General features: G+C 39.0%; 3 protein-coding genes across 3 annotated transcripts; 1 reads left to right on the top strand and 2 right to left on the bottom strand.

The window, feature by feature from the left end:
• The first annotated feature begins 2,002 nt into the window (after positions 1–2,002).
• On the top strand, positions 2,003–4,226 carry LOC120428223 (uncharacterized protein KIAA2013 homolog). Its single transcript, XM_039593206.2, has 2 exons — positions 2,003–2,833; positions 2,896–4,226. The coding sequence occupies exons 1-2, from the start codon at positions 2,184–2,186 to the stop codon at positions 4,130–4,132; spliced, it is 1,887 nt and encodes a 628-aa protein (XP_039449140.1). The 5' UTR covers positions 2,003–2,183; the 3' UTR covers positions 4,133–4,226.
• Positions 4,227–8,767: 4,541 nt separating this feature from the next.
• LOC120428000 (small nuclear ribonucleoprotein-associated protein B) lies at positions 8,768–9,934 on the bottom strand. The gene is made up of 2 exons (XM_039592972.2): positions 9,744–9,934; positions 8,768–9,542 (listed from the first exon to the last, which is right to left on the bottom strand). The coding sequence occupies exons 1-2, from the start codon at positions 9,744–9,746 to the stop codon at positions 8,931–8,933; spliced, it is 615 nt and encodes a 204-aa protein (XP_039448906.1). The 5' UTR covers positions 9,747–9,934; the 3' UTR covers positions 8,768–8,930.
• A 1,260-nt stretch (positions 9,935–11,194) lies between these two features.
• Positions 11,195–17,556, bottom strand: LOC120428707 (transmembrane reductase CYB561D2-like). Its single transcript, XM_039593782.2, has 2 exons — positions 16,918–17,556; positions 11,195–11,805 (listed from the first exon to the last, which is right to left on the bottom strand). The coding sequence occupies exons 1-2, from the start codon at positions 17,155–17,157 to the stop codon at positions 11,296–11,298; spliced, it is 750 nt and encodes a 249-aa protein (XP_039449716.1). The 5' UTR covers positions 17,158–17,556; the 3' UTR covers positions 11,195–11,295.
• Positions 17,557–27,700: the final 10,144 nt, after the last annotated feature.

The following is a 27,700-nucleotide window of genomic DNA, read 5'->3' as shown; positions in this document are numbered from 1 at the left end:
GCGCCATCTGTCGGAATTTTTGAGCTTTTGATCGCGAATAGTGTGACTGCAGCGGAGAATGAAACACCGCTTCACAGCAGAGGGAGCGTGAGGGAACTATTTTTGTCTCTTTTCTGCGTCGTCGGCTTGCACGGGGTTTGTACCCGGGGTGCAAGGTTCGGTTTTAAACTCGAGGTTCGTGTGCGCGTACAGACTGTGCACGGCTGAGTTTAGGTTTGCTTGTACGCGTGCACACGCGGTGCTGGTGTTTGATCGAATACAGAAAACAGAGAACGCGGTTGAACGCGGTGCACGGGGATCACTGATTCTAACAGAAACACCTGCCAGCATAATTCTGGCAGGATTCTAGCAGAAATTCTTTCCGTTTAATTCTAGCAAAATTCTTAAAGAATTCTAGCAGTAGATCTGTCAGAATAGTTCTAGCAGCATTCTAGCAGGATTCTTACAAAACCGGATGATTTCGCCGGCTCCTGCTAGAACCGGTTATTGCATTTGAGCTAGAATTCTCAAAGAATTGAATTCTTGAGAAAATCTAGCAGGATGATGGCAGCGTTCTAGTAAGAATATTTTCGCTCTGTAAGATTTCTGTAAGAATTCCGTTAGAAATTACCAGAAAAGATTTTTTGAGGATTTTGGAGTTTTGCTTGATTATGTTTGCAAAATAAAACAACACTCAACCCCCGGTGGTTGATCACTTTTTCGTTTGACACTTTTTTAGTTTGTACCCCGTTGGTTGGTCAAAGTCAAACTAAAAAGTGACGAACTGTCACTTTTTACACGGCGCTCACGCATACTATCAAAACAAACGTTTGATAGTGTGTGTGAACTCCGTGTAAAAGGGGTGTCAAACTAAAAAGTGACCCCGTTAGCAGGATTCTAACAAAACCAATTCTGTAAGAAATTCTCGTGTCTGACCCAGTCACGAAATATTCTAGCAGAATTGGTTCTGCCAGAATCCTGCTAGAACGGTGGAACATTTCTGCTAGAATGCAGTAAGAATATCCAGCTCTGTTAGAACTCTGCTAGAATCCTGCTAGAACGTCGTGACTGGGGGGCAGCTTCGAACGGTGCGCCGCATTTTCGGCAAATGCGCGTTATAAAATCCCATACTGCGCGTAAACCTAGGCGTAAACGGTCAATATCAAAATTGCTTCCCGTTGCATTTGATGTGGATAATATGATCCATATTATTTATGGATTAAAAATTTGTTTGTTGCTGTACCTTTAAGTAGGGGGAGAGGGGGTAATATGCACCCCCGGGGCAAAATGCTTTTCTTGGTATTTGGAAGAATTTTCCGGGGAAAAAATCATAGAAATTGAAAGCTTAACATTGCTAAACCATGCTGAAAAATTTGAGCATCGTAGTTTAAAAACAGCTTCAGTTATTTGCAAAACTTTAAAATGTTGTGTTTTCATCTAATTTTCATTGAACATTCATTATGATTTTTGGGCAATATAAAAAGCATTTATTGATATTGTAAGTGTTGTTGTTTATAGTTTTTGCCATAATCTTCATTATTATGTAGATGGATGAGTTCAAAAACATAAAAAAATGCATTTTTAATTAAATTTTCTGCAAAAAGCGTGGTCGGGGCAAAATGCACCGCTGTGAAGCTCCTTTGTAAAAACAACGGTGTCATCTAGTGGTGACTAGTGAAAACTGCTTTTACCCGGTGCATTTTGCCCCATGTTGTGGTGCATTTTGCCTCATGTTGTGGTGCATTTTGCCCCAATGTTGCAGTGCATATTGCCCCGCATGGTTGTTTGAAATGAATGAAAAATGTTTTTAGAAATTTGTTATTTTCGAACAATTTTGAGGTTTCTTAAGATTTTTTTAACATGTTTTAGAACATCGAACAACATTCTTCCAAAGTAATGCTGTAATGGTTGAGAAATCACAGCTTTCCCTTAGGGGGTGCATATTACCCCCTCTCCCCCTACTTCCTTCAATGATCTAGTACTTCATCAACCTTCACCGCGAATCTCTCAAAACTTCAGTCGCAGGGTTTGTTTTGGTTTCGCGATTTTTCACCACTTTGACATCACCTATCGAAAAAAATGGGATCAAAGTGAAAAAAAGTTACGATCGTGCAGTTTTCCATTGAAAAACATGCAATTATTGGTTTAGAAAACCGGAAGTCATCCTTCATCGTCCTCTGAAGTAACGCCCTGCAGCCGCCACAATGAACGCCAAGTTCGACACCAGTGAGTTCACCCGGCGCCTCAAGCGAACCTTCGACGGGAATCTGTCCTACCGGAAGATGTTTCTGCTGCTGTTTGTGGTGGCCGTGTTCCTGCTGTACATTGGCCCGTCCTTTCTGCGGTGGCTGTTCAGTGGCAGCGAACCGGCCAAGGATCACACCTTCCGCTGCATGGACGACCGGTTGACGCCCTTTTACCTGCAGAATCTGGAGCATAACGTGAATATCCGGCACCAGCCGGCTTACGAGCACGAGCACGACGCCGTTCCGTACGTTGGCAATGGGTGGTTCGGGGTGGAGATTCAGGCGGACGCCCATTTGAACGTGTTCCGGGGGCGGGCGCTGCTGCAGCCGGTCGCGTTTCATCCGATTGTGAGCGTTGGAGGGGGTGGTGGGGGTGTGGAATCAGCGCGGGAAGCTACGGTTGTGGAGTATTTGAGCGGGATTGTGCACCGGTTCCAGTGCTTCCCCGAGGGGTACTTTGTGGCGTATCAATATTACGCGCATCGGACGATGCCGGCGGTGCTGGTGCAGGAGCTGCAGATAACCAACACCAAGAACCAGCTGGTGGACGTGGAGCTGGTGCTGCCGAGGATCACGGATTGGCCGACGGCGGTGACCAAGAGTGTGAAGTGGGTGGTGACTCGTGTGGGTTGATGGTTTCTTGTTATTAACTTGACTTTTATTTTTCTAGACTCCAGCACGGTTCGTCCATCCTCGAGTACCAGGTCATCACCGGTTTGGTGGATGTGGCCGCGCCGTCTTCCTCATCCGACGAGAAACGCATTCGCGTGGTGTCGATCGTAGCACGGAAGCTGCCACGTGTGCTAACCTTGAAGAAGCGTGGCATGACCAAGCTGGAACTGCTGACCACGATCAACTACTCGGAACCGATCGGACGGGACAAGTACGGTTTGTACAAGGAGCAAACGGAGCAGGGCGCGATCGACGCGATGAACAAGGCGCTGCAGGCGGCGGAACATGGCGAACATAACGCTTATTATGCGTTTAAGCGCGATCACGTGCGCGTTTGGAACAGTTTGTGGGAGACCGGATTCCACATCAGCACTTCGATGGCGGAGAACGTGCTGAACGGGAACGACATCAACGCGACCATGTACGCGGTCATTTCGCAGTCGCGCGCCTTCGAGTTTGAAGAGTCGAGTACGGCCCAGCGAAAGGCGGACATTGCGCGGGCGCTGACCTACGCCGAGGGTTGTTACGACAGCTATCACACGCTGCAGGCGGAGAATCTGTGGAAGAAGATGAGCTCACTCGAAGAGTTGAACGGAGTTGTTGGCTCGTGGATGTTGACGCTGGAGAAGCAGGGCTGCCACAATCTGCTCAAAGCCGGCGCCAGCGGAATCGTCCAGGCGATGGTCCTCAGCTTTGGCGGCTTCCGCTTCAGCAATCAACACCTGGAGCTGAACATCCACCCGAAGTACCTCCACCGTGATTACGACTTCCGCCGGCTCAACTACGGCAACATGACCCACGTCAACGTCTCCATCGTCGTACGCGACGACAACAAAGCCGTCCTCAGCGTCGCCCTCGATCGATCCGACCGCAATTACTACGCGTGCGACGCCGGCTGTCTCGACACGCCCGTCCAGCTGAGCCAGGTCAAAACCCTTTTCCCCGTCAAGCTCACCGAACCGCTCACCTCGATCCTCTACATAACCTCGGACAAACGACACATGGAAGACCTTCGCCACGCGATCCACGTCAAAGAAGTCGTCGAAGCCCCCGCCCACGAACATCATCTGATCGCGCTTCACCGGCACGGCCACTCCCTAGGCGGCCTCCCCACCCTCTTCTGGGTGTCGATCTGCGTCATCATCGTCGTGTTTCACGTCTTTCTCTGCAAGCTGATAGTGAAGGAGTACTGCGAACCGCCGGACAAGATGCGCTACCGGTACAGCAAGCCTTAGTTGCTTCAAGTTCAAGTTTAAGCTTTAGTGATCGCTTGTATTAAGATTCCTAGATATGAGTTATGTGTAGAGAGAGAGTGACGTAACGCTGTGGTGTTGAATTAGAAGAAAAATGAGCGACGAATCGTGTGCGCGATTGTCACCGCCGCCGTTTGCAATAAAGAGGCCGGTTTTGAGCATGGCGGAACCGGCGGCACAATAATTAAATCTGTTATTTTTATCGGGTTAGTTTTGTTCTACGATCCATCGCAACTTCCAGCACTAATAGGGAATTTTCTCTAAAATGAATGAATCCTGAACAGAATCTAAAAATTCTATGCCAAAATCCGTAAACTCAGCCGATGTTATCCTATGGTTTAAGAAAAATAGTTAAGAAATTATTTAGATAAATTTGGAATTTTGGATTTTAAAAGATTAAACTGAGTGGGATTTCACTTTTATATCAGAGTGCTTATTACTTGCATCTTTTTAAAACATTGTATTTAAAAACCGTGTTTTGCTGAATTAACCCTCTACTCCCCTTTTTTCCGTGTTCAGGAGGTCATTTTGAGCAAGTTTTGTTCTACGCAAAACTTCACTTCTCTTGTTCTATGTTTTTCTTGATTTATTTTTTGTATTTTAATTTGCATTTATATTGTTTTGGTTTTGGTAGTATTTGGCTTATTCTAACACCTCCTATCATTACATTTTGCCCATCTAATTTTTTCATGTTTTGACTGTCACTTTTTCAAATTTTTACTTGTTTTTCACTCTTTCTGCTATAGAATGGCACCATTATCAATTAATTTTTTAAAAAATGCGTAGTCTGGGCAGACATGGTATTTTCTCGTTTCCTCGCCGATGGCGAAGGCTTTTAGATATCGTCCCTCGCTCAAATCATCAAATTTTCGGCGTTCTCCCAAAACTGCACCAAGAGAGCGAAGCGAAAACGACGCCAATGAAATAGCGAGCAACGAACAAACCGATGAGTAAGACGGAAAAAAATCTCTCACACAGCCAGTCCCCTCGCTCAAAAAGCAAGAGAAAGAGCAATCGTGAAATTCTCTCGCCCGTAAGCCCTGTAGAAATGAGTTCATTTGTGTGCGTGAGCTCCAGTGTATGTATACAGCAATTTCGTGTGCGTGTCTCTCCGGTTGGAACGATAGTTCCATCGGAGCCAGCGATAGGGTATTTCTCGTCGATGTGATGGGCTTTCGATATTCGCGATAGCAAGCCGACCATCACTCGGCTGCGAAAGAGAAGAGAAGTTTTAAGAGACGAGGAACGCACCGAAATATGCATCAATGATAGTGCGATGGTGATGGTTTACCTACCCTGAGTCTGGGACACTACAAAAATTACTTATTTTTCCTTAAAATAAAAAAAAAAAATGAAAAATGGATTTTTTGCGATTTTGCAGATCGAAGCCCGTCTAGAGGAGGGGTTATTTTGTAGAGGGTTAAATCTTTATGTTCTTTCAAATTTGCAGATCGTTCAAAAGTTTACGAAATGTAAAAGTTGTCTTTTGCGAACAATATCGCTCTGAGTTTTTTTCAACGAGCACATTTCTGGATTTTCTTTTGAAAAGGTACAATTCGCAATTCGCAATTTTCAGTGTAAGAACGGGCCTTGACCGATCTTATGCACTAGGTTCCCGACGAACACGCACTGCCCCTACACCTACATCTCGCCCTTGCTCTGAGTCAGTACGAGCAACACGCTAGAACACGCTTTGAGTGTTCGTGCCAGGCATGCACAACTTCTTTTCCGGTTACGCATTTTAACTCGGCCGGGGGTGGTACATTACGTAGGGTTTGATGTAAGTATAAGCGCCTAACCATTTATAGTGTGCCTATCAACTTTCATTAAAGCAAAAACTGTTATATTTTTAGTTTGAATTCAAAAACTAATTGTTATTTACTGTGTATTGTTTTCTCCTGAAATCTTCCCTATTGTTGAGTCGTGTTTATCTGTTGCTATTTCTTTTGTCGCGGTGTTTTGTTACAATATTTTGGTCCAAAAGTACAATAGTAATATTTGTGTTAATCCTTTAATCATTCCATAAATTGAGTAAGGGCTCGAACCTCACTTGCTTAAGAAAAAGGTGAAGTTTCAAAACAATGGACAGTGAAGGAAATATACTATGTAAAGAATCAATAGTAAAAGAAAGATAGTAATTTATGAAGTAGATAAAGAAATTAACAATAGTTAATAAATAGAGGTAACAAACAAGCTTAGATTGTATTGAGGGCAATATACAGGGAAGATGAGAACTTATCCAAAAAGAAAAAAAAGAAAAGGCACATGATAAACAAAATTGACATCGCTGCCAAATTAAGGGAAAGCAGACAGTTTGTTACAGCACCATCAATTGGTAAAATAGAGTGGAAAAGCGTTGAGAAATAAGAGAATCAAATCAGTAAAATCGAAATCAAATGGAGGATAGTAAACAGAAGCCGTTTTAGAAAATCAGTGAAACAAAATAAACAGAAGATAGCTGTTAGTTGAAATGGAAAGAAGAGAAACCCCGTTGGGAGATGTTTCAGGTACATCCACAGCAATTGACTCAACATACTGCGAATCAAAACAATACCGTCTACAATCACAAATTACTTCCCTTTCCCACATTGACGCGCCCCTTTCTTCTAGCCGTCTCAACTCTGACCCTCGCTGGTCAATGGTTTACGAGTCGTTTCCACAGGCCACCAGCTAGGTTAAACCTTGTCATCATGATGACTAAACCAAGCCAACGTGGAGGTAAGAAAATAGGACACTTGCAAGGAACCAGAGCCATGCTGTTTTGTCCAAACAGCACTACGGATGTAGTTGGGCTCCTTCCGGGATGTTCCTCGCCTGGGTGTCAACCGACGAGTATCATCAGTATCATGCACCCTTGGCCAATATGATCAGATGAAAACAAAAATAAATTAGATTAATTTATTCGTTCAATTTATCTTCTAGTTCCGTATCAAAAACCATAAATTTTGATATACATATTTCCCAAAATCGTATGGTTCGGTAAATGTCCCTCGCCGGACACTCCAGGTTGTGGCCACCACAATCAAAATGGCAATTTTCATTACCAATATCAAAAACCATGAATTTTGATACCGCTTTTTTTGCAACGCTTCTACGCAACATTACGCAACAAGCGTTGCATACCACTTCCCAAACACGGACGGGAACTTCAAGTACCTAAAAGTAGGGTGCAACACGGTAACGCGATATTTTCCAAAAAAAACGAATCGACACCGTAGATAGAGCTAAAGGCTAGGCTAAAGATAAAGTTCTTTGTCAACATAAAATCCAAAATCATCACCGTTGTCATCACAAGTTCACAATACAGATTGTCAAGTCTTTTTGTTTACTTTTTTTTCCAATAACGTCAAAGTCACGCGAAATTTTAACACTTGGCAGTGTTGCCGAAAATTTCGATATTTGGTAAGGGGCGTTAAAAAATGCCGCGTTCAGTCGATACAGCTGGTCCCGATCGGCAGCTGGCATCGGGCTACATTCCTTGCTGTTACGGCTAATGGTCATTCTCCAGATGACCCATGGCTTCAACAATGCAAACACAGCGGAGCGTAAGAAGTCTCCGTAGGCACCTTGCGCAAGGTACAGAAACCGGTGAATGATTCTGATGACCATACGAAAATTATAGACTATTTTTTTTAATTTTGTTATTTCGACGCCAACATTTCAAAAAGCATCATGTACAAACCATGCGTTTTGAGAAAAACGCATTTGAATGTTGAGCATCAATTTTCAATTCCCATTTTAATATAAAAGCAAAATAAGATGTTCTAATGATAACAAACGATGAAAAACGTTGCTTTTATTAATACTTGATCATCCAAATACAATAAAACATTATTTCCGTCGTTTTATTTGAGAAAAACAAACATAACTCCTTTTGAAATCACCAACGTCTATATCACCCTGCTGTCATTGAGGGGGACGCTTTGTTATGATTCGTTTTTCTTCGCCGAATGTACATGCCGCTTTCTTCATGATGCTTTTTTTCCGTCACGAGGTTCATGTAGTCTTTTGTTTGACAGGTTGACAGGGCTATATAAACACGGACTGCTGATGGCAGAGATTTTGTTTATATTACTTTATTTAAAATCATGATTAAACAGACTTTACTGAAGTAACTTTTGCTCATTTTTGGTGAAGAGGTAGCTTATTAGGAGTACTTTCAGAATATGCAATAACCCAGAAAGTGTCAAAATGTACATGATGCCTTTTGAAATGTTACCGTCGATTTGGGTCATATACACCGTTCAAGGAATAATTGTCCCATGTCATTTTTGGACGATTTTGACTTTTTAACATTTTCAAGGTTAGTTTGTCGTATACTGTACCCATCGTTACACTTCTACGCATAATTGTCCCACCAAGTATTTTGTTAAACGGAATCATCAGTTTTACGAAGCATTATGCCTTGTTTACCTGTTGTATAGCAAGAGGATCACAAATTAGAGTGAAAAACTGCTAACTGGGGCGGTTAGCGACACATAGAGTGAGTAGGGACCTACGGGACAATTATGCGTAGAAACACAGAAATCGGTCGAAAAAGTTCAATCGCGTTTTTCTCAGTTGAACTTTTTTGACATGGCATGGCTTTCGAAGTAAACATATTCAACAACAGTAGAATTGTTACAGTTAGTCCATTTCAAATTCAGTACCTTTTATTGAACTTTACTTGGTGAACTCAGCAAATACAGCCAGGGGGACGGGAAAATGGAAAATTCAATTCGTCCACACTAATCAAAGTGACTTATCTTAACTCTAGTAGAAGCAGACGCACGTAGCGAACCTAATACGGCCTCGGTGGCGGTCCACCCCGCATCATACCGGGCGGAGGTCCTCGCATCGGTGGTGGTGCACCCCGCGCCATTCCGGCCATCGGATTCATTCCTCCCGGGCCGGGCATCATTCCTGGCGGCGGCCCTGGGATCATCGGTCGCATCTGGGGCGGTGCCGAAACCTGGCCACCGCGTCCAACCGGAGCCATGTGCTGCTGGGAGGGTCCTCCAACGCCGCGAACCGGTCCCTGAAGTCCGGCCGGAACGCCGGCAATGTTGGCGGGCATTCCCCGACCGGCGACACGTCCCATGCCGGGCCCGGGAGCGCCACCCGGAATCGGCACTCGCGGCAGACCCTCTTCCGGCGGCGGTGGACCTTCCACGGTCAGCGAGACAATGTTTCCGCCGCGGAGCAGGACAAACCCGAGGACGCGCTTCTCCTCGCGCTCCGGCAGTTTGGTGTTCTTCGGCTTGATCTTACGGAACTCCTCGCAGTCCCCCAGGATGAGGTTCATGTGCTTGTCGAACGCCTTGAACGTCCCGATGAAGGTTCGCGAGTCCTGCAGGACAATCCGCACCCGATAGTTCAGGAGCTGGATCATCTTGTTGTTCTTGCCGATCGTCTGGAATAAGCAAGGGACATGATTAGAAGCAGCCTAAACATACACGTCCCCCGCCACCGGAACATCCCCAAGGCCTTTAATTTCAATAGTAAACAAAACGTTTATCGGAACAATCCCAGCCATTTTGCAAAAGCCATAACCTCTTCCGAGAGCGCAAAACCAAGCCGAAATTTCAACCCCCAAATTAATCACAAAACTCACCATTTTGACTGGTTTTTTCAGCAGTCACCGTTGAACAAAGTATTTACGCGGGTAAATTTGATATTTTGGTCTCAAAATACACTTTTCAAAAAAGCAAAAAAGCGAATTCCGGCCGCTTCGGATGCGGCAACCGGAGCGTTTTGTTCGCGAACACAAGCGGGTTTTCTTCTCGGCCTGTGCTTGCCTGCCGGTGACAGCTTGTTTGACAGCTGGGAAAGAGATCGATATTTCGGACCGGGAGCTGGTTGATGATGAAATATCGACGGTTTTATCGCAGCCAACAGAGGGCAGAGTAATAAAGCTTGAGTAAATTTTGCAGACATTCAGGAGTAAATTGATAAATTTGATTAAAAAAGACAACCAACAACACCAATTATTTATTTCAACGTACTGGTGTAAAATAAAATTTCAAAAACCGTTCGTTACGGTTTGATTGCTTATTGATGATTCCCTTCCAAACCTTTAAATTGACTTTTTCTTATCGGAACTTCGTAATTTGGGAGGGCTTTTTCCAAAATTCTTATGTTAGAGCAATTTAAAGCGCCTGGTTGATATGCAAAATGTAACTTTGTAGCTTTTTTTATATCAAAAAGCTTATAAGCTTTTTTTCATAAAATTATTTTTATTAGGTCCTTTTTGGTGCTGGGACCTGGTTAGGACCGAGTCGGCTTTTGTAATTACTTAAAGCTAATTAGGTTTTACACCGTGACGTCATTTGACAGCTCGTGTGCACTGTTTACGTGGTCTTCGTCGATTGTCGACGAATTTTTCCGAACAAAATCGACGACCGCATCGAACTGTGCTAAGTCCATGTAAACAGTGCACTTCTTTCTAACCTCCAAATCGAGTCGGCGTAAAACCTAATAGTAATTACAGAGGATCTTGTAAGATTATAAACTTCAAAAAAATCAAATTATTCGCTCTACAGCATTGCCTTGGCTTTCTCGATTGCTAGATTCCTACTCGAAACTAGGTGTCCGAAGGATTAATTGTTGAGGCAATTGCAAACCTCTTTTTACACCTAAGCTTCCATCCACCCCGGGATTCAAACTGACGACCTTTGGATTGTGAGTTCAACCGCCTACCAGTGACTCCACCGAGACAGGACTCAGAGAGGCGACTCCTACACCTGAAATGAGCTAACGACCTAACCTCTTGGTTAGACCGGGCCAACATTTACCTCCCCGTCCGACGGAAGTCTCAAAAAATGCCACCGGGCCCATCTAGGATCGAACCCTGATTATAAAATCTTAAGCTTGTCGCAGGTTTTAACCTTGAATCGCCCAACTTGATGAATGGAAATGATTGTATAATAAATAATTTATAAAAAATAAAATGGTACATACTACTAATAATGTGAAACTGCAATTTTCGAGTGATAGAAACGCTTTTTGTCAGTAAGAAAAATATAATTATTTATTTCATTCGGCACAAAATATGAATATGGTTCAGCAATCTTTTGTTTCATTATTATTTATATGGCACAACATATTTAATTCATAACATTTTCATCACTATTTAAAATTATCAATACCAACTATGTCATTCTTCGTTATCGGAACAGTGTCTTCAGTTGTGACAGAATCGTCCGGATGACTCCCAGCGAACTCGTCAGAATGACCAGCACCGTAAAAACCTGCAGCGTGGTCCGCATCTCCGGAGTCGAATTGTTGCGGAAGATTTTCTTATCGAAGCCCAGCACGAGGGCAGCCATTCCGATGACAAAGCAGCACAGCCCAACGAATTGATGCCCCAACTTCATGTAAACGGGTTTAATTTTACGGCGGAGTTCCACCGAAAACAGAGCTCCCACTCCATTGGTCATCGAGAGGAGCATCAGAATCAACGCCACCAGTCCCAGAATGGAATGGGTGTCGTGGAAGTGCAGCTTGTTGTTGATGTCACGCCAGTAGTACTCCAGTGCGATGCCAACGATTACGCAAAGGCTTCCGACCACCTGGAGAATCCAGTGGACCGTCCGGCGTTGGGGATGGAGCATCACCTGGGACCACGTGTTTCCGGAGTAGAAGAGCAGGATGGCCTCGGCCATCAGCAAATTGAACTGAAATTTTGAAGAGGAAATAAAATAAAATTTTAAATAGATAAATAAACGAAAATATTGCATTTATTGTTTGCCTAACAATGTTTGCTAAACCAGTTTTATTCGTGGAAGAAATTGAACACTATGCACGTGCTTTTTTATTAGGGAGCTGTAATTAAAACTAAATCCATACAGTTTACATAACAATTTTATAGAAATAGTTGTTCATAAACTAATGTTTTGATAAGCAAGTAAATTTTAACAATTTTTGTTACATAAAATTACTAAAAAAAGTTATCAGAAGTTAAAATCTGTCACAAACTATCTTAACACCTAAACTCCCAAGCTTGAGAAAAAGTGGGAATTTATTGCGCATTTTGCACTTTACTAGAGTCTTGCGCAATTATTTTCATCACAGTATTTTTTCATCACAGTGCTTTTTCATCACAGTAATGACAAAAATACCCGTTGCCAAGGCAGGCTGTTAATGTTTATTTATTTTTCCTAAGTTTAGAAAACTATGAAGTGTCCAGTGCAAGGAAAGTGACTTCGTTCGGGTAGTCCCAGAACCGGTGATTCAAGGGAGACAGTTACCACGGCTTGTTCCGACTAGAAAAATATGGTCTTCGGTGCCGGTATGGCGGTACTTAGTCTTCTTGTCGGATGGATCATGGACAACCAGAGGGCGTTGCTGTCTGCATTGGGGACAGACGGCTTCACTTCTTGTTGAATCGTCTTTCCCAACATCTACTGATCCGGTGCTGCCGAGGGGGGTCCCTTCATGACGATAAAGGCCAGTAGCCTGATAAAGCAACAGACGGCGGTTCTATTGGCCTAGGCGTGAATAACACGGGATTAACGCAACCCATGAAGATCAACGCGAGATGGACGGATATTCTGAGCAGTTCTGAGTTCCACCGTTGGAGAGGGCGTTCGGTAACTGTTGAATACCCTCTACCATGGAACTCACCCGATATACCAATGCAATTTTTGGATATTACTGTTAACTAATAAATTCTTCCTAAACATGTGTGTTCTTCTTGGTTTTAGTACCAACAGGATAAAAATGAGATGCTTAGAGTTAGACTGATTATACTGAAAATATACCGATTTCTTTTTCCACAATGTATCGTTTTTTATTCAGAATATTATTGAATTTACAGCCAATTCCCCATAATTTTAATTGACCTTAGCCCAAAATTGACCAGAAATCGTCCGACAAAATCATGGCCTCGAACCGTTAGAATAATGGCCGAGATGGTCGAGAGAATTATGCCTTCTGGCACATTAAAAAATAACCCGTCAAAAAACTCAAAGTTTCAAATACGAGAATCGAGCCAGGAACCTTTAACAGACCATCTCAATGACTTAACTGCCTCGGCCACCACAGCTTGGTGACTAGATTGGGGTCAGAAGTCGATGCATTGCACTTGTTTTGTTTTGATGGTGTGATAGAAATTTAGTTTGCCAACTGTGATGAAAATAATCCCGCAGCACTCTTCTGAGGTGCAAAGTGCGCAAAGTTGACAGTTCTCAGTCCTGCAAAGCAGTGTGATGAAAAAATCTAGGCCTAGCACGATTGACACAAAACTCTTGAAATTGCTGCAAGGCGCAATATATGGAAACAAGCCTTACCCGGCAAACTTCGTCTTGTCTTTTTTTGTTTGTTGACGTATAGCTTGTTTTCTTATTCAGCCTCCTGTGATCAAAATTTGATTTTACGCAAATTTTCCCATACAATCTGCAGATGCTCCGGAATCGGTCCCAGAGTGGCCAAAGTGGCAATTTATCAGCATATAAACCTTCCTTGGGCTTATACGAACCCAATGCAACAAAAAGCACCACGATCCGACATTCCGTGTTGAATTGATTCGCGTTCGAACAAAACCGTCGAAATTTTTTATATATATACTATATAGATTTCCCGTTTTTTTCGAGCTTGGGAGTTTAGTTGTTAAAGTACTTGTATTTGACACAGCAACAACATTTACTAAAAGAATTCACTCAAATCGATCTAATTTCGTTGCTTTTAAAGGGTACGGACAATTATTTGACCTCATAACCTTAGAGCATGACTGTGCTTAGAGGGTTGAAAATAACTTTCATTTGAATTTTAACATTATCAACATTAAGTAAGATTTTATTAGGAAATAGCTGATGAAAATTTTTGTTTTTTTTTCTCAGGCAAAAAAAAAAAAACTTTAATGTTAAACTAAACCTCTCCCACTAACATTTACACTCCTCTTTAAGGGGTTCCATACATGTAAAAAACCACAAAATTTCATATAACTGAAAACTTACGAATCCACTAAAAAGATGATTTTCAATCACTCCTGAAAGTTTCATGAAGTTATTTCATAATTAAACTGAGTAAGAGACGATTTGCGCAAAGCCGGCTGTCAAACTTTCTGAGCGTTTTTCTCTAAAGGCTAGCATGGAGATCGGAAGGAAAGGGGTCAAGAAACAGCTTTACGAACAGCAGAATAAAGGAGAGGGAGCGATTTCTTGGGGCTTTTCTTCACCCTCTCTGACTTGCTTTCGCTGCCGCTGCTGCTCATTTGATTTTTTTTCTTGACCGGTTTCTTCCGAAGTGCGTATACCGCTTAAACACCGAATTGATTTACGGGTGCCACGATATCTTGAGATAGGATGGACCAAATTGGCTGAAATTTTAGGTGAAGACTCTCAAGACATATCCTGTGTGCATGACGAAGCCCAATTTTTAAATTTTGCTTAAAAAAAACAAAAATCTAAAACTGACGATTTTCTATATGAAAAACATGATAATAATTTTAGAGCAATTCCATGTCAAATAGGGAATCGGTTGTACCCGACCCTCTCCTATTTCAATGATACTTTGTAGACATGTTATCCTAGGCATATATAAGCCATTTTTGTGTATATGGAGCCAGTTACACTCGATAAAGACATTTGAGAAGGGCGTAAGTGTTTTAGATATTTTTGTATTTCGTGATTTAAATATTGCTGTATCTCGAAGCCGTTGCATCGTATCAAAAAGTGATCAAAGACAAACTTGTAGGAAATTTGACGGGCTTTCCGAAAAAAATACACTGACAGAAAAAAATACTCCACTTTTATGAGATTTTTTGATTTTTAAGTTTAAAAGTAAAATTTAAAGGTGAGCCTCTTTTTTTTTCGTTCAAAATTTTTGTAAAAATAGCCTGAAATGTTACAAAAAGATTTACGAAAAATGCAGGATGGAGCAACTCACCTAAAAAAAAACAAATATCATTTATTGATTTTTTTTTTGAAAAGTGCTCTAAACGTCAACATTTTCAAATACCGAACACGAGAGTCGATTCTCCAGACAATTTTACATAAAAGTCTCCATATTGACCATTGTCCTAAGTCCAATCCTTGTGAAGTTACAGCGGTTTTAAAAATAAAAATGTTGAAAAAATAGGTTTTTTGTATTTTTTGTAGGTGAGTTGCTCCATCCTGCATTTTTCGTGAGTCTTTTTGTAACATCTTAGGCTATTTCCACAAAAAATTTGAGCGAAAAAAAATCGTGGGCTTACCTTCAAATTTGACTTTTAAACTTAAAAATCAAAAAATCCCAAAAAAGTGGAGTGTTTTTTTCTCTCAGTGTATTTTTTCGGAAAGCCCGTCAAATTTTCTACAAGTTTGTCTTTGACCACTTTTTGATACGATGCAACGGCTTCGAGATACAGCAATATTTAAATTACGAAATACAAAAATATTTAAAACACTTACGCCCTTCTCAAATATCATTATCGAGTGTAACTGGCTCCATATACACAAAAATGGCTTATATATGCCTAGGATAACATGTCTACAAAGTTTCATTGAAATCGGAGAGGGTCGAGAAAAAAGTACCTAAAAAAATCCTGTTTTGGGCTGGAATTGCTCATTATCTTTTTTTCAAATAAACTTTTTTGAAAATCGGCTTTCGTCATGCACACGGGACCGATTTAACAAGTACTCACCAAAATTTTGAGCCGATTTGGTCAAAGCTGTGTTAAGATATCCTGGCAGCCGTTTTTTGAAACTGCTAATTTCAAATAGCTTTATCTCGGCGTTGATACAATCAAATTTCTCCAAATTGGATTTGTTAAACGATGAAAACCTATATTTTAATACCGTCAACTGGGGCGAATTGGGACACATGGGGCGAAGTGGGACAGCAGTTTTAACCATGTTAGAGCACAATATTTTGATTTTTCTGGTTGGTTTCAGATAGAACAAACTCAGACCAACAAAATGTGTACATCCATTTCCAAATTTAAAACCTTTAAGTGCTCTAAACACTGCTGTCCCTATTTATTCAGACTGTAGTCCCGATTCACCCCAGATGACGGTACCCTTAAAACAGATTTTTGAAAAAAAAAATCAATGTGTCCTCATACTACTTTCGATATTTTTGCCGATTTACATGTATGTAACCCCTTAATTACTCAAATGTAATTACAAAAGCCGAATCGGTCCTAACCAGGTCCCAACACCGAAAAGAACCTAATAAAATAATTTTATGAAGAAAAAAAAAATTTAAACTCAAAAAGTAGCAAATTCGATAGAAAGAAATAGACATATTTTATACTCGAGTTAATTCGCAATAGGTCTTATGCGCCATTTGTAAATAAAGCCATTTTGCGATCGGTTTTGACCAATTTACGAATTATTAACTTCAAAATGCTTCATATTGTTCATCTACACGCCCTTTAAATGCTCATTTCGCTCGAAATTAAACACTTTTGTCTTTTTATATATCCGTGAACCACGCTAGATTACGTGAGCTAAAATTACTATCCCTATTCACACAGCCGTTCCAATTTGTTCAGTTGATGGAATGTAATATTTACTTCACATAAGACTTAAACTTCGACATAGTACTTTCTAAAGAAATGTATTCATTTCTTCCATGTTTTCACTGACATTCGACGCATAAATATTGGAATGTTGTGGTGGTAGTTAATCCTTCTTTTCCAAAGTTTACCACACTTTGCACAGTTGAAAATAGTTGAATGTTCGAAAAGTTTTATTATTTTGACGAAGCACGTACTCAAAAAGGGGCAAACAACCTAAATCATCATGCGTCTCCACCGGCCACGACACTTGAACTATCATGACAATCACTCACTAATCATCACTCACCCCGGTCATGCAGAGGACTACGTGCCACGCAAAGATCTTCTCCAAACCATACTTCCAGCAAACCCAAATCGTGTAGATGAACACAAAGCCGATGAGCACATGAGTAATGGTGTTCACCACGAACTTGACCGTGTCGATCCAGGTCACTTTAGCATCGCTGCCGCTTCTCGCAATAATATCCTCGGTACTTCCGCCACTTCCGGTTCCCCCACTCGACGAATCCACCACAAGGCTCTTCATTTTGCCTCGGTTTTATGGTTCTTCTTGTTTATCGCAGATTTAATTTAATTCGCCGCCTTTTTGAACTGCACACTCCACTCCTGGTATGAAATATTCACGAAATTAATTATTTTATTTGCACCACCACCCTCCTTCCGCCCCGCACCCTCGTTGCACTTTTGAAAGGACAGTTTTGTAGAGGCAAAAAGTGGCCCGCTCTGAAGTCGCGCCGCCGGGTCAGGAATTATGATTAATGAGATTCGACGACTGCGCTGGCGGCAGTGAACGGGCGCCACTTTTGTACACCCCCTTTTTTCACCAAATCCCAAGCTAAGCTATGGTTTTCCCGGAGAGAGAGAGAAAGAGAGTAAACCATGTATACTACTACCTACTAGGGCTGCACAGTAGTGACTGCTACTAAACAATACATGTACTATACCGCACTGTGGTTGTTGATATCAGCTAATGGCTAGCAGACGTTGCGCTTTTGTGTGTGATGATGTGTTCTGTGTGTGCGGTGGTTTGGGGTGGTTCAACTTAAAAACTATAAAATGAAATAAATGGATTTAATTCATTGGTTATACTTCCTGAATTTAAATATTTCTAGCTGAATATCTTAGAGCCCAGACAAGCAATAGTTAAGTTTTGAAAAAAAGTGTAACAAAATAAAAATTGGAATTAATTGCTTTAAAACATCATATATTTTTTCTACTGTTCTAGATCTTTGAAACTCGATTCTATAACTATCTTATAAGGATTCTGTATCTGAGAAATTGTTATGAAACAGTGGTACGGAATCTAAAGAAAAAATAATTTTGATGTCGGATCGCAGAAATGGTTATGAAAATAAACACAGAAACTTACATTTCTAGAGTTTTTTTTATTAGGTCTTATAAACATATGAAATACAATAGTTTATTGGTCCTTAAAAAAAAAAAACTCTGCACCCTAAGTTAAAGAACGAGGGGATAGTCCTCACGAAAAGAAACGTGAGGAAAGTGCTGTTTTGAGAGAATATAGTCCTCTCGCGTGTTCATTCGTTCATTGGAACAATTCATCCTATGAGTGGCTTACATAGACAAATGTCCGCCACTTAGTCACCGAACCGTGGTGGCCCATACGGCAAAGGCACGGTTCAATATGCCGAAGATCTTGGGTTCGAGTCTCGGTACCAGTACTTTTTTTTTAATAGATGAACTTTTTTGGAAAATGAACCCATGAGTAAAGTACTCTCGGTAGTTTCGGGATTTATCCTCTCCGTCCGCACACAGTACCATTTTACTACCGAATCGTGCTCTTTATCCTCTCGTATGCCGATGCCCAGTTCTGGGTGTACGCATCATTGTCCCGTGGGTTCTAATTAGTCCTATGAGTCTCCAATCGTCCCAGTTAGTATTTTATCACTCTTATTTATGATCCTCTTGCTATACAGTATGTAAGATTCCGTGAAAAAAAAATACTTGGTGGGACAATTATGCGTAGAAGTTTAACGATGGGACAAACAGACTTGGTGTTGTTTTTGATGAGTTTACGAACAAAGTACACTCAAACCCCGATGGTTTGACAACAACTGTTGTCAAACGAACGGGGTCACGTTTTAGTTTGACACCCCTTTTACACGAAGTTCACACACACTACTAAACGTTTGTTTTGATAGTGTGCGTGAGCGCCGTGTAAAAAGTGACAGTTCGTCACTTTTTAGTTTGACTTTGACCAACCAACGGGGTACAAACTAAAAAAGTGTCAAACGAAAAAGTGACCAACTACCGGGGGTTGAGTGTACTAGATTTTATGGGTTTTTCGAAAAGTATATGACAAACTAAACCTTAAAAATGTTAAAAAGTCAAAACTAGAGGTGGGCAAAATCGCTCTTTTTTAGGAGCCGCTCATTTTCGTTCACTCATTAAAAAGAGCCGCTCTTTTGAACGGCTCTTTCGCTATTTTTCAAAATTTGGATGAAAAGTTTTTTTTAAGAATTGTGTAATTTTATAACACATTGGACTTTTATAAATTATTTGATAAAAAAATTAAACTGAAAACGTGAAGATGGCCTTGAAAACCATAGGTCTTGGTGGTCTTCATGTCAAGATTTCTACTCGAACCTAAACATTCGAGTAATAGAATGGCATCCAAACTTAAATCTAGCGTGCCGGAAAAATTGTAAATTTTAAAATTGTATTAATTTCTACATGAATTTTCTACATTCTGATTGAATCGATAAAATATTCATTATTCAGTACATTTTTGGTAAGATTTTAACAAATCATTTACTTTTGGGATTAATTTTTACAAGCATTGACATTTTTGAAATTGCATTTCCAATTCTCAAAAACAAATTTAATACTAAATTTTTTTTTGAAAATTCGATAAGGCCGTTGCAAATATTTTTCAAAGTTTATGTCGCCCCCCCCCCTTCAAAATTGGTCTGAAAAATCAGGAGGCAAACAAAATATTTTTCCAAGAAACTTCAAAATTTCCATGATAATAGAAGTCTAATCAACTGAAAACAATCTAAAATGCATTTTTTACATTGATAATCATCTTAAGCATGTTTGGGCTGGTTTAAAAATGTTTTGAATTTTTATTAAATTCCAAAGTACAGCAACGCAAAAATTTTATTTTTCGCAGAAAATTAAATTTTCGTCAATTCTTTGATATTTTGGAAACTAGTGATGGCAAAACAACTGGACAGGTGTATAATGCATTTTAAAACACTTGTTTCATTAAAATGTTGAAACCATGGATCGTATTTTCAATTTTTATACTTTTTTTTTATTTTTTTGACCCCCCCCCCCCCCCTCGACTTTGGTCAGATTTGAGGGACATAAACTTCAAAAAATATTTGCAACGGCCCAATTATATTTATATCAAAAATCATGCCATCTTGAAACGGTTCTTTCAAAAGACCGGAGATTAAAAAAGAACCGCGGTTCTTTTTTTGTGAGCCACGGTTCGTTCGCTCATTTCAGTGAACCGGCTCTTTGAGCGGCTCGCTCTTTTTTTGCCCACCTCTAGTCAAAACCGTCAAAAAATTACATGGGACAATTATGCTTAGAACGGCAGTAAACTACTCTGAAGTGATTTATTTTTCTTAAATCTAAGATGACGGCCAAAATGGCGGCTATGAAAAAAATGCCTTCAATGCAATTCAATGCATAGGCAATCAACCATTTAAGAGCGGTCGTTGCTGACTGGTAACGGTGTTCGCTTTGTAAGCGAGAATGGTTCTGGGTTCAATTCTAATCTGCTTTCAACGGGAAAGTCAAGAACACCGAAATTTGACATATTGAATATGAACGATTTTTCAGCACGAGTCGTACATTTATCCAACGAGGTTCACTGGGTTGGATAAATACGACGAGTGATAGAAAAAAATCAAGTTTTGCAGCGAGTTCCATAGTTTTTTTTTTAAATTCCGAAATACACCGTTTGAACAGAATTATAAGTCGAATGTTCATGTTTTTAGTCAATGAATCGTTCAACTTTTCAGCATCTTTTTTAGTGCTAAAAAGTAGTACTTTTCCACATTTGTTTTGAGAAGGGTTACTATTCGATTCTGTTATTTTTGGTAGGCTGTTTCGTCGTTCAATAATGACAGGAAAAGTAAGTAGTTTCACGACAGAATTGCAAAACTTTTTTTTTGTCCTTGATTCGATTATCCGAAGTCCCATACAAACCTTCGGATAATAGAACTTCGGATAATCGAAACTTCGGATAAATGGGGATTCGGATAACCGAGTCATAAACACAAAACTAAAGACAACATAATCTATAAAAAAAATGCAAAATTACCACATTGTTGATATCGAGTCTTAAATATGTTATGAAAATAGGCACGAAAGATCTTTCAAACAAGCCAAAAATTTAAGTGAATTCTAAAACTTGGTTGAAGTTAGTTCATGATGATTTCGATTAAAACCCAGTTGTTTGAAAATATTAAAATTAAAAAAAAAATGTTTTTAAGCATGACTAGTTCTTTGAAAGATCATTAAAATTTCATAATAAATATTCCTGTTTATTTTACCATTCTTTCAAACATGAGTTGTTCTTTTTCCATAAATGGGGTATTTTAACTATTTTTATAAGTGTTTGCATTTTTAAAACATGAGTCGTTTTGAAATGTTTTGATTTAAATGTTTTGATTTAAATGTTTTGATTTTTATTTCGTAGTATTTGTAAGTTCCTTTAAACTTGAGTGTTTTTTTTTGATGATTTGTTTATGCCAGTGGTGATTTTCAAATGTCTAATGTTTTGAAAAAGAACAGGATTTCTAAAAAAAAATCAGTCCTATTAAACATGAGGAGATTTGAAAAAATATAATTTGCAAAAAAATCCGGTAGATTTTGCATTCATTCAGACATAAGCAATTTTAAAATAGGACACATCTGAAGTATATTTTTCAAATTATTGATTTGTCTGAAAAAAGTGTTTAAAATGAATTTTCATCAGTCGAAAATATAAAAAAAAGTATAAAAATTTAAATTCCAAGCTATGGTAGTAAAATTTAATGAAAAAAGTGTTTAAACATGCATTTTACACCTGTATATTTCCTGGGAATTCCCGAAATCCAAGCGAAAGTATACAGCAATTCCATTTGAAAAGAGCCTAAACCGAAAAAAAAGTTCTCCGATCGGGCTCAAAATTTTTCTATGGGTTCCTTGGCCAAAATAATTAGACCCGTATTTTTTTGTTTGGCCATTAGGGTGACCTACATCGTGCTAGGGTGGTTCGAAAAATGGCAATTTTCGTCTTTTTTCGCAAAAACCACTTTTTTCGAAAAATCATATCTCCGCGCCATTTCATCCGATTTTAGCTGTCTTAGACGCAAAAGAAAGGTGATGAGTTTGGCTATTTGGGAAAAATAGTAAGAAGTTCCAAAAATCTAGCTTAACTATTGAAAAAGTCATATGAAAACTTAAAATGGCGTTTTTCCCGTGTCTGGACCAAAGAGCCTATGCCTGAAAATATTTTTATCGGATTCCTCAAAAAATTTCACATAAAATATCAAAAAATTGGCGATGTCGAACCGTACGTTTCGGAGATATGATTTTTTGAAAATAAAAACTGAGTTTTTCGACGCGCCACGCGCAAAAACAGGAAAATGACGAAATCGGCAAAAAATCAACTTTTTTCACTAAAACTGCGATAATTTTAAAATTTCAGCGATGACCTATAGATGTTATGGTACCAAAAGTTGCGCCTTTCAATTACAAAAATTTTGATACCCAAACATCTATAGGTCATCGCTGAAATTTTAAAGTTATCGCAGTTTTAGTGAAAAAAGTTGATTTTTTGCCGATTTCGTCATTTTCCTGTTTTTGCGCGTGGCGCGTCGAAAAACTCAGTTTTTATTTTCAAAAAATCATATCTCCGAAACGTACGGTTCGACATCGCCAATTTTTTGATATTTTATGTGAAATTTTCCGAGGAATCCGATAAAAATATTTTCAGACATAGGCTCTTTGGTCCAGACACGGGCAAAACGCCATTTTAAGTTTTCATATGACTTTTTCAATAGTTAAGCTAGATTTTTGGAACTTCTTACTATTTTTCCCAAATAGCCAAACTCATCACCTTTCTTTTGCGTCTAAGACAGCTAAAATCGGATAAAATGGCGCGGAGATATGATTTTTCGAAAAAAGTGATTTTTGCGAAAAATTACGAAAATTGCCATTTTTCGAACCACCCTAGCACGATGTAGGTCACCCTAATGGCCAAATAAAAAAATACGGGTCTAATTATTTTGGCCAAGGAACCCATAGAAAAATTTTGAGCCCGATTGGAGAACTTTTTTTTCGGTTTAGGCTCTTTTCAAATGGAATTGCTGTATACATTTTCCTAACTTTTTGTTTACCGTGACCTAATTGGATGAAAATTGAATTGATATTTTTTCAAAGAGGGTTGCACAAGACGATTTTGTTTAATAGTATTCGAAAAATTGCAGTCTTTAGGGGCGGGTTCGTAAGAGATTTAGTTATGAAAAACATGTATTGTTAAATTTAAACCACTTTTTGCACTATGAAAATTCTTTTGAGCTTAGTCATTTATTAGCCTGAATACCATGTGACAACTATACCATAAATTGAACCATACAAAATAATTAAAAAAAAAACAACTTCGTATCATACGAAGGGGCCCAAAAAATTCAAACATATTTAAAAACTCGCTACAAATATTTGAAAACTATGAGTTTTGATTTCATGAAATAGTGTTTCAATTGAAAAGCACGAGAAGTTAGATTCTTAAGCTAAATTCAATGATTATCTAAATAGAATAAATAGATAATATAAGCTGAAAACAGTAAAAATTGTTATGGAAAAAGTTATCTGCCGCGAAAAACATATTAGGAATAAGTTTATCACATTTGAACACACTGAAACTTTTAATATTTTCAATTTGATCAGCACCACCTTAAAATTGGCAGTCACTCAAGCGAGAGAACACCAAAAATTTGATATTTAGTGGCTTTTTGTGAATCCGCGGTAATCTCAATTTATACATTATTGAACTCTATACTTCTGGCTGAACCTGTGACCACGCGTACTCACATTTCACACCTACACTGGCCATATCATAACAGTCACAGAGATGAGTTATAACAACTATAACTGTGACGATGTCACGGCGTAAGCTTCCAATAACTTCAACCATAAACCGCATCGTCGTTTGTTGGTGGCTTATCATCATCACTTACAGGCGGACATTCAAACGGCCTTTGGTGTGCACAATAACAGGTAGTTTTGTGAGGCAGATTAGCTGTCCACGTGGTGGAGTAGGGAGGGTGGGTGTAATTATCAGTGGACGTGATTCTCGTAAATCCGACGGATTGGATTCTCTTCTGTACCGCTTTTTTCCCTGTCGTTGCTTTGTTCAATGAACAGTGGCTCTCTCTCTCTCATCAGCACAGAGTTGAGTTGTCTGGTCTTGTTTGTCGGTAGTTAGTCACTTTTGATTGATTGGTGGGTGTCGTTTAGAGGTGGTAATTGAACAGGTCTCAGATAACGTCGTGCGTGCTGCGATTTTCGAACAGTGATTAACACGAACTGGCGCTTGTGATTGCCTGGGAATATGTTGATAAATTATGCTTGATAGGAGTTACTGTGAATTGGTTCGATTTTTTCGAAATGATTGGAACTTTTTATCTGTAATTTCGAAAACGTGTCAAAATTTTGGTCCCAATGCATTCTTAAAGCGTATCCCTAAACCATTCCAAAACCGCCCAACTTCAAGCGAAACTTATTTGGGGACACCTTGGAGATTTTCCCTTGTCCCCTTAAAAAAGTGGAGCACTTCCAACACTTCCCGTCTTCCAAATCCCTTTCCTTGTCCTTGGCGCTCGGTGGAGATGGGAGCGGCCGCAATGGACGGCTGTCATGGTGTTTAGAATCCGGTTCAGATGGAATTGGTTTTATTCCGAATTGTCAATTCCAAGGCAACCTGCTTTGGAAAATCTTCACATATACATGGCGAAATCCAGTCTGCAATCCGCTTATATATCGCCTCCAAACGAAGCGAATTAATTTCTTTAAAAAATGTCAAAGGTGTTAATTCCAGTTGAAAACGTTAAATAATGGTTCTCCAAAAATTCAGTTCGGTTGATATACAAACTTTCCATCGGATGGGGATCAGTTATCGATTGTTTAGTTTAGAAGATAATATGGTAGTTGCATGTTTTAATAGTTACTCCACCAACTTTGAGCGTGAAAGGTGTGTAGCTTAGTATGAAGTTGAAATGCCTCATAAGTGAATTCATGTAGAATACAAATCTTGAGTTTTTTTAAAAGGTCCAATAAACCAAATTTTCCAATTTTTTTTGGGTGTTTTTGAAACCGCCTTGAGTCAGGGGTATTAAAAAATACACAAAAAGCAAAAACTAAAAATTTGGTTTATTGGACCTTTAAAAAAAACAAACTCCAGAAATGCAATGTTTCTCGAAAATATACTAAAAATTATTGTTTTGGAATATGGGTGTCGAATGATCGAGATTTTTTCATACATTTCAAAAGTGTTTTCGAAAAAATACTTAAAATTTCTGTTTTTTATAATATAAAAAATGAGAGGGATTTTTTCATTCATTTTGGAAGTAACAACACAATTTTTGAATATAGAAGAAAGGCGTATTTTCGAAAAAAAAACACATTTCATAATATGGGTATTAAATGATCGGGATTTTTTCGTACATTTCAAAAGTTACAACGAAATTTTCACAAAATTGATTTTTGAGTATTTTTTCAATAGTTCTGTATAAAATTTGAGTGTTTGAAAAAAAAACTATCGAAATGTTTGAAAAATTTCCATATCTTTTTGAAAAAAGAATACAAAATTTTAGTATTTTTCAAAAAGACGTAGTTTTGTGAAAATTATGAGTATTCCACAAACAATATTTTTATTTTCGAAATGTTAAACTTAAATTTCAGTACTTTTTTTTTCGAAAATACGAATTTGTGTTACCGTCATCTGGGGTGAATCGGTACACATGGGGCGAATTGGGACAGCTATTTTAGCAATGTTGTAGCTTAATATTTTGATATTTTTGAGTGGTTTTGGTCAAATTCAGAGCAACAAAATGTGTGAATTCATTTCCAAATTTGAAGCTTTTAAGTGTTCTGCTGTGCTGTCTCTATTCAGACTGTAGTCCCGATTCGCCCCAGTTGACGGTATTACTTTCCAATGTATGAAAAAATCCCGATCATTTGATACCCATACTGTAAAATACTGAAATTTCGAGTATTTTTGCCTTCCTCACCTCAATGAGGAAAGGCTATAAAATCACTCGAAAAATGAACTTCTTAATTCGAACCCGTAGACCCACCTTCACATATACCTATCGACTCAGAATCAAATTCTGAACAAATGTCTGTGCGTGTGTCTGGATGTGAGTCCGTGCACCGAAAAATATGCACACGATTATCTCCGGACTGGCTGAACCGATTTGGACCGTTTTGGTCTCATTCGATCCGTCTTGGGGTCCCACAAAATCTTAGTCAATATTATGAAGTTTAGAAAAGTACTTCAAAAGTTATGCTAAAAAAACGATTTTGGCGTACGTCCGGAAGATTGTAAAAAGGGTTGTTTTTGCAAGCAAACATATCATGTTATACATTTTCAGAAAGGTATTAAAAAGACCATTCCAATGAGCCCAAAACATTGAATAACTGACAACCCTATCAAAAGTTATTAGCACTTTAGTGTTATTTATACACTCTTTGGAGGCCGGATCTCAGATATTTCAAAAAAATGATGTCCGGGTCCATCATGCGACCTGTCGTTAGTTAGATAATCGAAAGACCTTTCAAATGAGTCTAAAACATCAAGGATCTGACAACCCTGTCAAAAGTTATTAGCACTTAAGTGTTATTTATACACTTTTTGGAGGCCGGATCTCAGATATTTCGATAAAAATGATGTCCGGGTCCCTAATGCGACGCGTCGTTAGTTAGATAATTGAAATACCTTTCAAATGAGCCTAAAACATTGAAGATCTGACAACCCTATCAAAAGTTATTAGCACTTAAGTGTTATTTATACACTTTTTGGAGGCCGGATTTCAGATATTGTGATAGAAATAATATTGTCTGAATCTTCCATGCGAACTATCGTTGGATAGGTTTTTTATCAGAACATGCCGATGAGCCACAAATCTTGAAGGTCTGCGAAAAAAAAGTTGATTTGTTAAACATGTTAAGGTGGAATCTCGGGGGGTTGCTATTTTTACTGAATGTATTGACTTTATGAATGTGAGGAAGGCACCAACCACCTAAAGGTGGATTAAGTAACGTTTTTTTCTAAAATACGAAGTTTTGTGATTTTTTTTAGTATTTTCAAAAATTAGTGTTTTTATTTAGAAATGTAAGAAAAAATCCCGATCATTTGATACCCATATAGCAAAACAAAAAAAATAGTTTTTTTTCGAGAAAAAAATGCATTTTCATAATTCAGGAAAAAGACGTATTTTTGTGAAAATTTTCATGTAATTATAATTTCAATGGTTAACTGTCATCATCCCAATTCTTTAACACTATAATTGTTTAATGTTTGTATGATTTTTCATAGGATTATAGCCAATGTCTCCCATTTAGCCAAAATCCCATAAGCTTGTGCCTCAGTTATGCGCGCATCCGTTTTGCATCCCCATCGTTGAATTTTCACGATCGTCATTTGTTTGCGACCGCCGTTTGATACACACGAGAAAGTGCCGAGTTCAACACTTAAACAGCCGGGTGGCACGACGACACATGCTCTTTCTCTTCCTCTCTTTTCCTATCTCTTTCTTGCTTGTGCGGGTAAGCGTAATGACAGCAATCATTTGAACGCTGTCATTTGCCAAGTGAGAGGAATTTCGGTACACGCAGAAAAATATTTTGTACGATCAGTCTGTACGAGGTTTGATTCAACAAAATTTTTGTTGAATATAATCAACGCGAATTTTGCGTTGAAACAAACCTTGATTTTCTCAATTCCACAAAAATCTTTTGTTGTGTTAAAAAAGTTACTTTGACGTTTAGCGTTGATTCAACAAAAATCTTGATTTTCATATCAACAAAATGTTTTGTTGATTCAAATA

This window comes from Culex pipiens, chromosome 2, assembly GCF_016801865.2.
Source record: "Culex pipiens pallens isolate TS chromosome 2, TS_CPP_V2, whole genome shotgun sequence".
Lineage (NCBI taxonomy): Eukaryota > Metazoa > Arthropoda > Insecta > Diptera > Culicidae > Culex > Culex pipiens.
The sequence above is the reverse complement of the archived record's forward strand: the minus strand, read 5'-3'. Positions and strand labels throughout refer to the sequence as shown.